Source organism: Brugia malayi (assembly GCF_000002995.4).
Source record: "Brugia malayi strain FR3 genome assembly, contig: Bm_v4_Chr3_scaffold_001, whole genome shotgun sequence".
Classification (NCBI taxonomy): Eukaryota; Metazoa; Nematoda; class Chromadorea; order Rhabditida; family Onchocercidae; genus Brugia; species Brugia malayi.
Window position 1 is genome coordinate 12,047,763 of NW_025062477.1, and position 17,504 is coordinate 12,065,266.

Sequence of the window (17,504 nt, forward strand, 5' to 3'; positions counted from 1 at the left end):
GTAAAATTTCAATCAATAATTAGTTTATTTACTTTTTTCTGCAGTTTTTTACACTTTATTTTTTAAAAAAATGTAAGGTAAGAAAAAAAAGAAACGACATTTAACAATTTTAATTTCTAATTTAACAATTTCAATTTTTAAAAAGAAACGACATTCAACAATTTTAATTCTAATTTTAATTTAATTTGCAATATTTTTATTGCAGATGCAATTTGAATTTCATTTTTTTTTTTTGAAAACAATAAAGTAAAAAGAGTATATTAGAATTTTGATTTATAAAATATCCTAAAAATTTAAGCTTAATAATATGTGAGAACAATTAAATAAAAATTAATTAAAAAAAGAACAGAGTGAAAACATAAAAACATATATGAATGAAAGACAGAAGGAAATATAATAAATTATTTAAGTTTGATCAGAATTAATACTAAAATAAGTTTTCAAGAAAAAAAAAAAAAAAGAAGAGAAAAAGAGTAAATTAGTGTCGTATTGAAAAAGATTGATGAATTTATTAGCCTTGCAAAGCAGATGCTTATTAAATCAGTTTTTAAAAATTTATTCTATTAGATTTCATCCACCCACAAAACTTACAAATCTGTTTGTGTGATATTATTCTGAACAAAAAAAAAAAAAAAAAAAAAAAAGAAAAAACTTTCAATATTTTCAAATTTTTTTTTCAAAAAATTGCTTCAAAATTTTGATTTTTTTGAAAAAAAAAAGTTTTAAATTTGATCTAAAAATAACTTTGTGTTTTATTTGGGAAAAAAAAGTTTGAGATTCAATTTAAAAATAATCTTAACTTTGATTTCAAAAAAATTTTTAACTTTAATCACAAATTTTTTTGCTTACATATGTAAAATATGATGCAATTTGAAATTAATAGCAAATTATTGCTCTATTGTAAACGAATATTTCTTTTCCTAATTTCTGGCCTACTTCAACTGGGAAAGCATTAGCATTAAATTTAATAAGCAGCCAAGAAAGTGAGGCCAAATAATTGCAATGAAATGTTACAGACTATCATTTTTGCTGGGCTAAAAGTCACCAAGCATAATCAATTTGAAAAGAGGAAGGAAAAAAAGGACAAAAGAGTGTCATTATTCACTTTATTTCGTTTTTTGTCAATTTTAGAATTTATATGCAACAAGTAACCAAGTAACCGTGAAATCAAAATGGATAATAATAGCTTTTAGATTAGCCTAGAAAAAAAAGATAACAGCCTAGTTGATCATGGACCATAATATTCTAGCAATTGCCTAGTTGATTGGCACATAACAATGTTAATAATATGGTCACAACAGATAATGATAACGATGATAATAATGTCAATAATCTAGTTGATAACGATGATAATAATGTCAACAATCTAGTTGGTAAGGATGATAATAATGCCAATAATCTAGTTGATAACGATGATAATAATGCCAATAATCTAGTTGATAACGATGATAATAATGCCAATAATCTAGTTGATAACGATGATAATAATGCCAATAATCTAGTTGATAACGATGATAATAATGTCAACAATCTAGTTGGTAAGGATGATAATAATGCCAATAATCTAGTTGATAACGATGATAATAATGCCAATAATCTAGTTGATAACGATGATAATAATGCCAATAATCTAGTTGATAACGAAAATTAATGACGGAAATTTTTAATAAATAACGAAAATTTTTAGTTGATAATGAATAATAATGCTAATAATTTAGATGATAATGGAACGCAATGTTAGCAGTTGTCTAGCTGATAATGATGATAACAATTGTTCAATTAGTAACAGATAGTAATGATAATAATTATCCTAGCTGATTGACAGATAACAAAGTTAATAATCTAATTGATAACATATAATAATGTTCTAGTTGATAACGAATAATAATACTAATAATCTAGTTGATAGCGATGATAATAAGTGATTTGATCAAAATATTTAAAAAGAGAATTTCCTAAAATCAATAAATAGTAAAACTGAAAAAATGAAATTTGATATGTTAGTATATTTAAGTTTTACAATGCTTATGAGATATTATATGATAACAAATCGATATCATCGTCTAAGTTACTTATGAGATATTATATGATAACAAATCGATATCATCGTCTAAGTTACTTATGAGATATTATATGATAACAAATCGATATCATCGTCTAAGTTACTTATGAGATATTATATGATAACAAATCGATATCATCGTCTAAGTTACTACTTTTAGTACAAATCATCTAAATATTCTGATAACAAGCAACAATAATATATGATAATATCGAGAATAAAATCACTTTTTCCTCAAATTGAACTGATAATGATATGATAACAAGTAGAAATTATTATTTTATTTTTAATTCAACGAAAAACAAACGGAAAAAATTAATAATTTGAAGAAAATATTAATAAACAATTAAAACAAACAAACAGACAAACAAAAAGGAAAAAACAAAAAAGGAAAGTGATAATTCAAAATAAAATCTTGCAAAAAAAAAAATTGTGAGAAATAATACCCATAAACTTTTTATATGAATTTCATTTATTTCATCAAAAAATAAATTAAAATGAATTCCATTTATTAATTAATTAGCTAACCTAGCTAATTAGTTAAATCAGTGTAAAGTGAGAATTTCATTTTAGTTTTATTTTAATTCGAAAAAAATCTCAAACAAAAACAACAACTGACGGTTGACACGAATGAATTTAATGAATTTCGTTGTGTTGCAATAACAAATGGTTAAAATGAACAATGCAAAATTTATGTGTGATTTTCTTTTTTTTGTTGTCTTTAAATATTTCAAAAATTTTTAATTAAATTGCAAAAAACGAAAAAAAAAAGATATTAAGTTGACAAATAAATAATTTTAGCATTAGTATAGTGGGTTAAAAAATAATTTATATTTTTATTTATTCATAATAATTTTTTGTATGATTTTACTTTATCCTTAAGTTATAATTGAGACTAAAATTAAAGTTTAACCTTTGACCTTGCATTATATTTTATCATTCATTTTCAAGAAAATGACGAGAAGAAATACTGATAACATATGATAATCTTTTTACTCATGTAAATTATATAAAATGTCAACAAATGTAAGAAATTTTTTTAGAAATTAAAGATAACAAAAAGAATAAAAACTTAAAACCGAAATCATAAAAATAAAAATTTGACGAAATTATAAAAAGTAATGATTTAGGCAAATTCTACATCAAATCATTTTTTTTTTTTTGATTAAATTTTAAATTTCTCTAAATCAATTTTCATCTCTATGAAATTTGAGAAAATAAGCAAAGCATATTAGCCTTGCTTAAACAAATTTGCTAAATTTTTGATTTCATTATCATAAATTTATTTTAATTAATTTGATTTGCAAAAAAAAAAAAAATAAAAAAAAAAGCACTTACTTATATTTAATGCATTATTTAAAAGTACAAATAGTAAAAGTATAAATATATATTACATAAAATAAATGTTGCAATTAACTAATTTAAATAATTAACACTTTTAATAATTTTGAAAATTTTAACAATTTTCTCTTTTAAGCAATTAATTATGTCGCAATTAAAATTTATATTTTAAATACATCCATTTAAATATGATTGTAACTGTTACATTAATGGCAAATAATGATGACAATTTTCAATTGATATTAAATTTAAAATTTAACAAATTTAAATTTTAGCAAAAATTTCACGAGAATAATGAAATGATTCTTTTTTCTATTATTTAATTATTCTTATCATTTGCAATATTATTGTTATTATAATGATAATGATCATTCTTATCTAATTACTCTTATCATTTACAATATTTTTTTGTTCGTTATAGTGATAATGATCAGTATTGCTTGTTGCAGTTACTATGGTGAGAAATATTCGGTAGTTATAATTTCCGGAAACAATTAAATCTTCTTTTTGATCTTTTTTTTTTCGTAACTAAAAGTTTAGTAGAATTTTTGTCAAAAAAAAAATAAATTTTATGAAAAATAAAATCAAATTCTTATCAAATAAATCATAAAACGATATGTAAAAATATAATTTTATATATTGTATTTTTTTTTTTAAAAAAAAAAAACAAAACTGACAAGATTCAACCATTTTTAAAGAATTTAAATTTATTCCGATTTATAAACAATTAACTTGTAATTACTGTTAATTTTTTTTTTGTAAGAAATAAAATTAAAATTTAGCAAAAATGAAGATGAGAAAAGAAAGAACGAAAAAAAAAAAACTAACTGATGAAGAAATACAACAAATCATCATTATCATTCATTATCAATCATTATCATTTATCACCTCCTTCTATAATAATTACAATTTCTATTAATATTCAAATGAAATTAATAAATAAATGAACGAATGATAGGATACACAACTTATTTCATTGTTAATTGGAAAAATTTTACTCAAATTAAACTTAGTGATTACAATTATTATCATTTTAAATAATATCAAATGGAATTATTGTTAGTAAAATCAATTAATTATTGTCACCAAATATTATAATCATTAATAAATGTTATTCCTTCTAATTATACTACTTTTACTAGAATGTTTTAACTAGAAATTAATAATAAAAGATGCAAAAATTGATAATATCATTACTATTACTTTTGCATTTAATTACAATAATATTTATAGTAATAATAGAAATAGTAACGGTACTACTAAAGTAGTTATAATAGTACTAGTAGCAATATAAAATTAATAGTAGATGAACTAATAATAATAGTAATAATGAATTAGTACCACTAATATTAACACAGGTGGTAAACAAGTACTGCTACTGGTAGAAGTACCACTAATAATATTGAAGGTAATAAACAAGTACCACTAACACAGTAGCGATACCGCTAATATTAACAGGCAGCAAACGAGTGTTGCTAACAGCGGTATATTAACAGGTAGCGAATAAGTACCACTAGCGGTAATAAACAAGTACCGCTAATAATATTAATAGGTAGCAAACAAATACCACTAGCATCAGCAATAATTGTATTAGTACTACTAATAATATTAGTAGTAATACAAGAAGTACCACAATAATTTTAGTATTGTAGTGGTAATAATAAGAGTATACAAGTAAAAGGAGTAATACAAAAAGGAGTAATACAAAAGTGCAAATTAAGTAAGAAAATTAATACTAGTAGTGATAGTGTCAGAATAGTAGTAGTAATGCTAGTACAAGTAGCAAAAGTAATGCAAGTAGTAATGCTAGTACAAGTAGCAAAAGTAATGCAAGTAGTAATGCTAGTACAAGTAGCAAAAGTAATGCAAGTAGTAATGCTAGTACAAGTAGCAAAAGTAATGCAAGTAGTAATGCTAGTACAAGTAGCAAAAGTAATGCAAGTAGTAATGCTAGTACAAGTAGCAAAAGTAATGCAAGTAGTAATGCTAGTACAAGTAGCAAAAGTAATGCAAGTAGTAATGCTAGTACAAGTAGCAAAAGTAATGCAAGTAGTAATGCTAGTACAAGTAGCAAAAGTAATGCAAGTAGTAATGCTAGTACAAGTAGCAAAAGTAATGCAAGTAGTAATGCTAGTACAAGTAGCAAAAGTAATGCAAGTAGTAATGCTAGTACAAGTAGCAAAAGTAATGCAAGTAGTAATGCTAGTACAAGTAGCAAAAGTAATGCAAGTAGTAATGCTAGTACAAGTAGCAAAAGTAATGCAAGTAGTAATGCTAGTACAAGTAGCAAAAGTAATGCAAGTAGTAATGCTAGTACAAGTAGCAAAAGTAATGCAAGTAGTAATGCTAGTACAAGTAGCAAAAGTAATGCAAGTAGTAATGCTAGTACAAGTAGCAAAAGTAATGCAAGTAGTAATGCTAGTACAAGTAGCAAAAGTAATGCAAGTAGTAATGCTAGTACAAGTAGCAAAAGTAATGCAAGTAGTAATGCTAGTACAAGTAGCAAAAGTAATGCAAGTAGTAATGCTAGTACAAGTAGCAAAAGTAATGCAAGTAGTAATGCTAGTACAAGTAGCAAAAGTAATGCAAGTAGTAATGCTAGTACAAGTAGCAAAAGTAATGCAAGTAGTAATGCTAGTACAAGTAGCAAAAGTAATACTAACAGTTATAGTAATAGCAATGACATACTTATAAAACTAGTAGTAGAAGCAGTGATGTGTGCATTGATAATATTAGCACAAACTCTTTGACAGAGTGAAAAAGCAAAGAGAAAGTATTTGTGTGCTTAGAAAAAGAAAAGAATAAGATGAAAAATCATTTTTAAAAAAAAAAAAAAATAATAAAAGAGAGAAAAAATGAATTGAACTGATAATAATAGTATAGAATAATTGTTCATTTTGTCCTTTTTTTTTTAACATAAATAAAGAGAGAGAGAGAGAGAGAGAGAGAGAGAAGGAAGGACAAGGAAGAAAAGAGAGAGAAAAAGAGTGAAAAAAATAATAAAATAAATTTACAAATATTTAATTCAAAATAAGAACTTATATATTAACAAATATCTAAGTTTATTAATCAAAATTATAATTTTTGTTTCGCAAAATATTCTATTATAATTGAAATTGTATTATTAATCCAATACCTTTTCCATTTTTTTTTTTTTTTTGCTTTTTTTTTTCATCCAATAAAATGATAAAAAATGAAAAGATGGATATTTTTAAATGATTATGCTTTTAAAATTTCAATTTTAACAGATAATTTGAATTTTTAATTGAACTGAAGATGAATTGATTGCTTATAATTTTGATTAGAAGAAGGGAAAGAAAGATTAAAATGTTATCAATAATAAATATTATAATTAAGTAATTGATTACAAACTTTATTGCAAAAAGAAAATTGAGAGGAAAATTTATGCTAAATGATACATATTGAATGATTCAAATCAAATTTTCAAATTAAGTTTCAATTCAAAACTTCAAAAAATTAATTATTTCTTTGTGCTAAACTATGCAGAAGACTCAAATAATAAAAGATAATTTAAAATACCAAAAAATAAAAAAATATAATCATAAATATCAATAAAATTCAATTAAAAAAAATACGATAATCCAAATTTCCTATATTGAAATCAAATATTGAAATAAAATTTGAAATATTAGAAAAAACAATTAAATGAATAATTGAAAATGTTTAAAAAAATTTATTTTGAATTTGAACATTAAAAGATAATTTAAAAATAATTATAGCAATAATTGAAGTGATTTAAAAAAAAAAAACGTTTTGAATTTTATTCATGAAAATGTTTACTGAAAAAAATTCAATGAAATATTTTTCAAAGTTAAAATGTTTGCATTAAAAAAAAAGATGAAAAATCATTTGTAAACTAAAATATTTCACAAAATGTTTTATGTTTACATTCTTTGCTTGCAAAAAAAAAAAAAAAAGAAAAAAAATTTAGATGAAATTTTGATATAAAATTTTTTTTTAAAAGAAATAATTTAAACAGGTAAATTTGCAATGTAGAATAAATTTTCAATATTTCTTTCCTTAATTCATTAATATATAATTAATCTATTTTAAGTTTACAAGTACACATATATAATATTAAGTGAATTAGTAAATTTATACATTATCACAAATAATTTGTTTACTAAATTATCAATTAATTTTCAATTTCATTCCTTATTTACATCATTTTTCAAAAAATTTTCTTTTCTAAAAGATACAATTGATGAAAAAAATTAAAAATTTAAATCCCTGAAGCAAGTACATATATTATTAAGTAAAACAGTAAATTTATACATCAAAATTCATAGATGGAAAATGTTAAACATTTAATTTTATTTGTTAAAATAATTATAAAAAATATGTGAAGATAAGAATTATACTTGTATTTTGCAGTAAGAAATAATAAGATTGATCACAGACAAAAAAAAAAAAAAAAAAAATAAATAAACAAATCCTATTTTCAAATAAAAAAATAAAAATAAAATAAACAAATTTCTGGAATAAAAATTTGAGAAATATTTCACAAATATAACTAACATTTAAAATATAAATTTTAGCTTTAAAAATTTAAAAAATAATTTATCCCATGGAATTTTGAAAATAAAACTTCAATTAAATATTTAAAAGCTAATCATTAATAATTTAATTTGATGTATGTTAATGATAAATTTGTATAATGAAATAGAATTACAGATAAGGTTGAAATTTTGATGCAAATTTAACAATTAAACTAAAGTAATACATAACATTTACTACATAGTGATTTGAAATTAAAGAAAAAAGTAATATGATTAAGAGTTAAAATAAATATAAAAATAAAAAATAATAAAATTAGAAATTAGAATAAATGTAAGGGTGTAATAAAATTGAAAAATTAAATAATAAATGTGGTAAAATTGCTAATTTTATTGCACAAAAATCATTTTCTCTTAAATACGCTACCATCTGTTTAAGCTAAATGTGAAAGTTACAAATTTTAAGAGATTTAAATTTAAAACATTTCAAAAGAAATTTAGGAAACAAAAAAAAAAGAATTTAATTTTGATGAAATTGAACAATTCATTAGTTAGATGTTTTTTCTTTCTTAATGCTACTTGTTTAGTTTTAAAAAAAAATTAGAAAAATATTTGTTAAAATTTAAGAATTAATAAGTAAAAGTATGATTTAATTAATGAATAAATATTCAATTTATGCTTATTCATTCCATTTCTGATTTTTTGTAAAAATTTTAATACTTAATTTTCTCTTTTTTACCAAAATTAAATTATTTATTAGACAAAATAAGTTATTCGATAGAATTCACAATTGATAACAAATTCAAATACAATATCAAATGAAATATAATTACAATTAGACATTAGGTAAATAATTATACAAGACTTAATAAATAATATTTAATTTATATTCAAAATCTATTTAGAAACAATTTGTTTTATTTCAACTAAACAATCATTCATCCATTCATTCTTTTCATTTATTTTTCATTTTAATCACAATGTAATATATACTTATTAAATTAATTAATTGAAAAAAAAAATTAATCAAAACTAAAATAAAAAAATTTTCAAAGTATAAAATTCATTTATTTTTCTTTTTTAACCTTTTTCTTCCTTCTCTTAATAACAAATTCAAGCGTATGACGTACGTAAAATTTCAAAAATCATTTTAAAAAGTTACGTCAAATTGTATTTTCAACAATGGGAAGAGAAAAGAATGAGCAGAAAAGAAGAAAACAAATATTTTTGCATATGAAAGTTAATCTAACTAATCTTCTTTACAAATTTATCATTAAATTATCAAATTAAATGGATTTCAAAAATTCGTATTAATCTTTCTAAAATAATTTGGAAAAAAGATAAAACTCAAAAATTTACAAATTTTTTTTATTTTAAAAAAGTATGATAAAATTGTTGTTTATAATTTATTTTTTGTTATAGAGAAAAGTCTAACTTATATCTTTGAAGATTAAATAAATTTTTTTTAGAAAAAAAAGAAAGAAATATTCTGTTCAAAATATTTCATAAAATTTGTTTATGCTTGAAAAGTTATTTAAATCAGTAAAAAAAGAAGCATTCGTTATTTGTACTTTTTATATTATACAACAATATCTTATGAAAAAAAAGAAATTATTTAGTATCAAATTACTCAATTCGTTTTAATTTAATTAAATTAAAATGTACAGAAATTTTAATATGAATTTATTTTTACTATATCAGTTTTTGACGTGAATTTAATTGTATTTTTACATACTAATTTTTATATGAATTTCAATTAAAATTATCATATGAGCTTTAAGTTTTAAAATTATCATACTAGTACTAAGTTTTTGATCAGAACTATCAATTACTTATCAATTAACTAATTTAATTAAATTATACAGAAACTTTAATATGAATTCAATCCTAGCATATGAGATTTTAATATAAATTTGCCCATAAATTTTTATATAAATTTCAGCTTTACCAAATTAATTTCAGTTAAAATTATCATATGAGTTTTAAATTCTAAAATTATCATATCAGTGTTAACTTTTTAATCAAAATTACCAATTGAATAATCATTTTACAAATAAATTATTACTCTAAATTTGGGAAAATTTATCTCGACTTTTTCCTTTTTTGATAATTTTACACTTTGAAATGAAAAATTTTAAACATACAATAAGAATTGAAAATAAAAACAAAAAGAAAAAACGAAGAATTAGTAAATAGGCCAGAAAAAAAAAAAAAAAGAAAAAACCTTGCTAATATTTGCTGAATCAGAGCCTAGGCCAGAATCCGTACTATCGGTTGGCCGATGAATTTCAACGTATGCTGTACCATTGACACATTCTGCTGCACTGAACTCACTTCGATCTGAAAAAAATATTTTTTTTCTTTTCAGAAAAAAATGTTTATATATAGCAAAGACTAAATTTAAAAAAAAAAAAAAGGAAAAAAAAATGTTTAGCTCAAATAAACGATGAAATGAAAATAATTTCCACACAAAATAAAAACCAATTTAAAAAACAAAAAAAAAAAAATGAAAAAAAAGCGAATGAAAATTTTAATTTTATTCGAAAAGTCTTTTTTTTTTTTGCAAAAAAGAGAAAAAGATGAAAGAAATTAATTTTAAAGTTTCATTTATTCATTTTTTTATTCTTATAATTTCTTTTTTTTTGCAATGGCTTCTATGTAATATAGTTTTTTAATTCAGGAAACCATCAGTTTTTGCTTATTTGAAAAATTTTTCCAGCAAAGTGATAAGAATAAATTTGAGAAAAAAAATTTTTTTTTTTGAAATTTAAAGAGAAAATTGAAATTTTGTTGATGAAAAATTTAGGTATATTACATTAATTAAATTATGTTAGAAGGATCATTTTTCTTTCCGCCAATTATTTTGTTGCAATTTATAAATTTAATTTAAAATAGAATTTAAATTTAAATATTTCCACTTTCACCTTGCTTACTTCATTTCAATTTCTGTTTAAATCTGTCACTCCAATTGTACTAAGCAACAGGAAGAAGTGAAAAAAACTAATTCTTAAACAAATATTTTTAAATATTTGCTTGCGTTTCTTTTTTCTATTTTTAAATTTTATTTAAAAATCAATGTTTGTTTGTTAAAAAATTTTTTCACTTTAATTTACACTTTCGATAGTAATAATTTTTGTTTATTTAGTAAATGTAAAAACAATTATCAACATTGATCGCTATTTGATAAGCTTTTTAATTGTTAAATGAAAAATTTTAATTTATATCAGATGCAGGAAAAATAATAATTAATTATTGAAAATAATTGTTATTGTAAATGTAAATGTGAAAAAAAGGGAAAAAAAGAAAACTAAAAATTATGTTTTCAATTTCCATTTCTTATTAAATGTGCAAATTGTTCTCTAAATAGATTATAAGCTAGCTATTTAAATTAATTATCAATTATAAACTGAAAACAAATTAATTTTTGCCGAATTAATCAAATTAAATTATCTAATCGATTTATTGATTAAATTAATTAAATCTTTCCTTACATTTCTCAATCAGCATTTCATTATAATAAATCATTCGTTTTTTCTACTGTTATCGAATATTAAAAAATGAAATTTGGAAAATCAGAATAATATACAAAAATTAAATTAAATTTAAATTCATAAAATTATTCACACCATTAATTAGCAACTATTATATACTTATTTGTCGGAAAAAAAAATGTGAAAAATAGAAAGAGAGAAAAATGTGAAAAAAAAAAAAAGTGCGAAGAAATAAATAAGAAATGAGGAGGAAGAAGAAGAGGAAAAAAAAAAAAACAAATCGGAAGTTTACAAATTTAAACTTGTCAACTTTTTGAAATAATTGACAGGAATAAATGAGAAGCGAAAATGTATATTACATATTTATTTCACTATTCAATCAATTGTTGCTATCATTGTTTAAATTTAAAAATGAAAAAAGAAGTTTTTTTGAAAAGGAAAAATTTGCTTTTTTTTTTTTTTCTTTCTTTGCTATTTCAAAGTTAAATATTTTAATAGATAATTCCAATGCAATAAGCTTATTGTATAGTAGTAATTTTTAAATAAAAATTTCAATTTTATACTTTTGATAAATTTTAATAAAACATATATTAGAAATTGATAAGAAATTGAATTTGAAAAATAATAGTTCCAAAAAAAAAAAAAAAAAAATCAAAAAGAAATGTTTATGAAATAATTTGATCATATTATTTTTTATTAATATTTGCTGAAATATATGAATGAAAGAAACAAATAATAAAATTTTTATCAATTTCATCTTTTTTTTTGGGAAATTTTCAATAAATGATATGGTAATTTTGCTATGATATTATGCTAATTTAAAAGGTTAATTTAAATTTATTAAATTTAAAAGTTTAATTTAAATTTATTAAATTTAAAAGGTTAATTTAAAAAGAAGCATGCTTATTTCATTTATTTTTGCATTACTAAAAGCATATTTCAAATTAAAAATTAATTTCAACCAATATTTCAAAATGCATCAAAAATTTTGATTTATTTCATACTTAATCATAACTTTATTAATCATACAAATGCAATTAATTCAAAATTAAAATTTATTATATGCAATTAACACATTTTTTACAAATCCTAAAATTATTTAAACATTTTTTTTGAAAAACAAAATTAGTTAATTTAAAGTTAATCAAAACACTTTTTTTTTTTTTAATCAAATTATTTTTAAATTTTGGAAGTTCAAAAAAAAGAAGAAAGAACCAAAAAATTATTTGCAAAAATAACAAATCATAGAATTTTCCCCTTAGTTTTAGTAGCATTTAAATCTTTTAAAATGAAGAAAAAAAGAGATTTAACAAAATCTTTTAAATCCTTAATATCTTTTAAAATTTGCTTCGTGCGTAAAACTTTGGAAAAAAATAAAACAAAGAAAAAAAAATTCAAAATTTGGAATAAATATGAAATAAAATGTCAAAAATTAATTGCATCATTTTTTGTCATAAATTAGTAAAATTTTATGAAATAAAGTATGAAGCAAAAAAGAGAAAAGAATATTCAAATATTAAAATAGAAAAGAAGGAAAAATAGTATATGAAAATAAATTATAATAAAGAAAGAAAAGTGATAAAACTTTTATATATTTTTAATAACTATTTAAAATAAAGTATTAATTAAAAATTACTTTTTAAAATATTTTATCAATAATATAAGAAGAAAAAGAATAAAATAAGGTAAAAAAATATTGAAAAAAAGATAATAAAAATGTTTTTCCCTTTTAATTATTATTAAATTTCAGTTTAAAGTTCATTTTAAACATTATTATTACTTATAATATTGTTAAAATGAAGAAAAAAAGAAGAGGAAGAGAGAGAGAGAGGGAGAGGGAGAGGGAGAGGAAGATGAATAATTTGAGAGGATAAAATGAAAATGCCAAAAATAAATTTTGTTAGATGAAATGAAATGAAAAAAAAAAGAGATCGGAAGATTTTAATAGAATAATAGAAAAGACAAATAGAGAGAGAGAGAGAGAGAGAGAGAGAGAGAGGGAAGAGGAAGATTGATTAGGAAAAAGAGAGAGAAAAAGAGAGAGAGAGAAAATATTTTTTTTTAAAAAAAAAAGTTCAAAAAAAGATGAAAGAAAAGCTAAAGCATATAGACTAGAAGTAAAAGCTAATACGGATGAAAATTTTTAAATGCTTAAAGATTTATCATTTATCTCTAACCACAAAAAAAAAAAGGAAATACAACTATGTTTTGTTTTTTTTTTTAATCTTTTTCCTTCTCTTTCTTTCTCCCTCTCTCTCTCTCTCTCCTCTCTTTGTTAGTTATTGCGTTTCTTTCTTTGAGAAATAAACGGTTTTCTTTGTTTTATTGTTTAAATTTAAACTTTAAATAGAAAATTTAATAATTAAAAAAAAAGAATAAATTTTTGTAAATTAATTTACTATAAATTTTTTTTTTTTTTGTAATTTAAATTATTTTATAAATTTTTTTTTCTTTGTAAATTAAATTATTTTGTAAATTTTTGTAATTTATAAGTTTTTATTAAAAAGTTGAATTTTTTAAACAATTAAAAGAGATTAGAAATTACCAATAAATTAAAGTTTTTAATTTTTACTCTTTTTTTTTTTTAAAAAAAATAAAAAAGATAAAATAATAGAGAATTTGCATTTCATATTTGTTTACACAGTAAAAGATACTAATTCTGATTTTATTTTTAATTAGTTGAATTAATGTTTATTTTAATAAAACTTTAAACTTTTTGGAAAAAAGACAAAAGTTGATTAAAATCTAAAATAAAACTTAAAATAAAATATTATGATGATATTTTTGTACAAAAGAAAGGAGCAAATTATCAAATAAACAAAATCAAAAATAAAATAAATAAATAAAAGTAGTAAAAATAAGATGAGCAAATTTTTTCTTTTTTTTCTTGGAAAACAAAAATATATGTTAAAATTATCAAAAATTACTAAAAAATATCAATAAAAAAAAAAAAAAAAAAGGAAAATAAAAATAGAAAAATAAAATAGATAACAAAAAATTATTAAAAAATTACTAGAAATTTTAATAAATTTCATTTTAATCTTTTACTCTTGAACAAACAAAATAATAAATAAATAAATAAATAAGCATATAATAAATGATATTCGGTAATTGCATATAAAGAATTTAATTAATTGTAATAAAATGAATAGAAAAATTTGAAGTAATGAAGAAATATTTTTTAACATTTTGTAAATTTTACAACAACCACCTACCTTCTTCTCCTTCTTCCTCTTCTACTTGTGCTGCTTCTTCTTCTTCTTCTTCTTCTTTATCGAAATTTTCATAGCTATCTGCTCGAGAATTGTCCGCAATTGATTTACGAATGATTGAACTACTAATAGCGCCATCGCCATCATTAGCAGCACTTACCGCATTTGTATCATTATTATCATCATTATTACTACTATCATTTTTGATATTTTTTGTTGCATCGATTAGAAATATAAATTCAATTACTGCTTGTGAATTCACTTCAGAATCTGAAACAAATAAATAAAATTATTAAATTTAATTTGCATAATTATTATAATGATATAAACAAAAAAAAAAAAAAAAAAGTAGGAAGATTATAATTATATGAATTAAATTTTTATTTTATTGTTATAATTTATTATTATTGAATTTTGTAAGAAAAAAAAAAAAAAAAGAGAAAAATAATTCGAATTTTTGGATATTAATTGGAATACTGCAAATATTATACGAAAAGGAATTTCAATTCGGAAAAAAATGATAGTAAATATTTGCTTTCTATGCTATTTATCATTGCTTCAATTTAGCTTCATGCAAAAATTGATTAATACTTTATTGATTTCATAAATTAATTTAAATTGATGAGTTAAAAATTTTTTTATTATAATTTGAAATTGTATTGTTATTAGATAATCACGTAGAAATGGATGATAATTTGAAAATTTATTACTTATATTTGAATTTAAAAAATGCTAATGACTAAAAGATAATTTTAAAATGTTAAAAAAATGCTTAAATGCTTTTTTTTTAAAAAAAAAAAAAAAGAAAAAAGAAAAACGAATAGTTTAATAATTATCTTTAAGCATAAAAGATATTTACTAGATTTAAAAGAAAAATGATAGATGCATATATTATGTGAAATTAATTTTTAATTTTAATCAATTTTTATAGCATTATTTGAAGCATAAAAAATTTGTTAATTTTAAACTTTAACTTTCATAAATCTTTAATTTATTGAAGAAATGTTAAAAATATCCAATAAAATTTATAAAAAATATCAGTGATATATATATTAAACACATTCTAACGGAATGTATAATATACTTCTCTTCAATCATTTTTTTTTTTTTTTTTCTTTTTTCTTTAATTTATAATTTTAAGTTGATAAATGTTTGAAATATATAATTTCATGAATTTATTCAAAATTTAAATCATTATTATTTATTATTATTCTAGAAATTTCCAAAAGGAAAGCTATAATTTTGTTTTTTGTTAAATGAAGAATTTCTAAGAATTATATAAAGTTTATTTTTAGCAAAAATAAATAAATAAATAAACTAACAAATACTAAAAATTTTTCTGCGCTAAATAAGTTTAAATTAATTAATTAATTAAACATTTTTTTTATTAACTAAACTTATATATATTATAAATCAATTTATTCATTAATTTTTTATTAATTATACTTATCCTAATTTTATTAATTAAACTTATACTAAACTTATACCAATTAATTAAACTTATTTATTTACCATTAAAGATATTATCCAATTCTTCGCGATAAAATCGTAATCTATAGATATTTTCATTATTTGTTGACAAATCAAATGTGCAAGTGTTAAATTGACAACGAAAAAATAGTGCACGTTCAGTGGTACTCGTACGTTGGAAACATTTTACCAAAATATCGCCACGTAATGGTAAGTCATCCAATTCAAATGTATTATTTTCCGCTACAACCCTATAAAATTTTATCAATTATTTGTGATAATTTTAATTAATATAATTTTAAATATAGATAATAGATCAAAAAAATTTTTTTTTTACAGTAAGTCATACTTTAAACTTATATTTTTTTAGTTATAATACGAATAATTTCAAAAAAAAAAAAAAAGTTTTTTAAATAAAAATTGAAATATAACGTCGAGAAAAAAAAAAAAAAAAAAAAAACAATAAAATTAGTGATAAAATGATTAGTTAATATAATTTATTTGTTTTTGCATTTCATACTATTATATTTTAATTGTAAAATATATTTCAATTAAAATTTTAAAAGATTAGAAATAAAAAAAAGGTATAACCATACTTAAGTGATGTTGTATGCACTGGTTGCATACGTTCATATATTTTGAATAAAACATTTCGATTAAAAAAATTTGTTAATATAATATTATGTAAGTAAACTGTTGCTGGTTGAATTTTTGTTCGTCCACAAAGAAGTGATGAAAAATATTTGACATATCTAAAAAAAAAAAAAAAATTGAATTAAAATTGAAAATATTAAAAGAATTAAAATGTCTAAAAATCTGAATTAAAATTAGAAAAATTTTAAATATTTTGAAAATACTAAACAATATAGAATTAAAAATAGAAATCAATGTATTTCACATATCTAAAAATAAACATGTTTAAAAGCAGAATTAAAAATGGAAATTAATACATTTCAAATATTTGAATATAGAACTAAAAATAGAAATGAATGTATTTCTCAAATTTAAAAACAGAATTGTTAAATTTGAATTTCATGCATTCAGCTGTTAAATACATGAAAGTTTTTAGTAAAACTCACGTGCAATAATATTCACTTATAATTTAGGTTACATTTTATTATTAATTATATATATAATCTGCATAGTATTTCACGTTATATTCTCACTTACGCCATATACGTCATATTAAACTTTATTAAACTTTTTGCATACAATAATTTCCTATAAAACCTTAATTATAAGTAATTATTAATTGATATTTTATAATTAATCGTAAAGAATACTTAATTTAAATATAATTGCTAATGAATTTTTTCTTCTTTATTAATTTCATAAAACAATTTTATAGTTTCAACAAAAAAATTAGAATTATCAATAATTACAATTATAGAGAAAGTATATAAAAGTTTTG

The 17,504-nt window shown here is 20.0% G+C and overlaps 2 protein-coding genes across 2 annotated transcripts in view; one reads left to right on the plus strand and one right to left on the minus strand.

Moving 5' to 3' along the window:
• The window catches only part of Bma-tns-1 (Tensin, putative), a gene marked incomplete at both ends in the record, with an annotated part of 71,013 nt that overhangs the window by 32,164 nt on the left and 21,345 nt on the right, over positions 1-17,504 (minus strand). Inside the window, 4 exons of the mRNA XM_043080932.1 lie at positions 10,145-10,260; positions 14,627-14,893; positions 16,136-16,344; positions 16,690-16,845. Of these exons, the coding sequence (XP_042936866.1) occupies positions 10,145-10,260; positions 14,627-14,893; positions 16,136-16,344; positions 16,690-16,845 (748 nt within the window). The remainder of the gene's footprint in view (positions 1-10,144; positions 10,261-14,626; positions 14,894-16,135; positions 16,345-16,689; positions 16,846-17,504) is intronic.
• Bm17674 (Uncharacterized protein) lies at positions 1,289-6,153 on the plus strand (the record flags this gene model as incomplete). Its single annotated transcript, XM_043080933.1, has 2 exons — positions 1,289-1,633; positions 5,158-6,153. The coding sequence occupies 2 exons, from the start codon at positions 1,289-1,291 to the stop codon at positions 6,151-6,153; spliced, it is 1,341 nt and encodes a 446-aa protein (XP_042936867.1).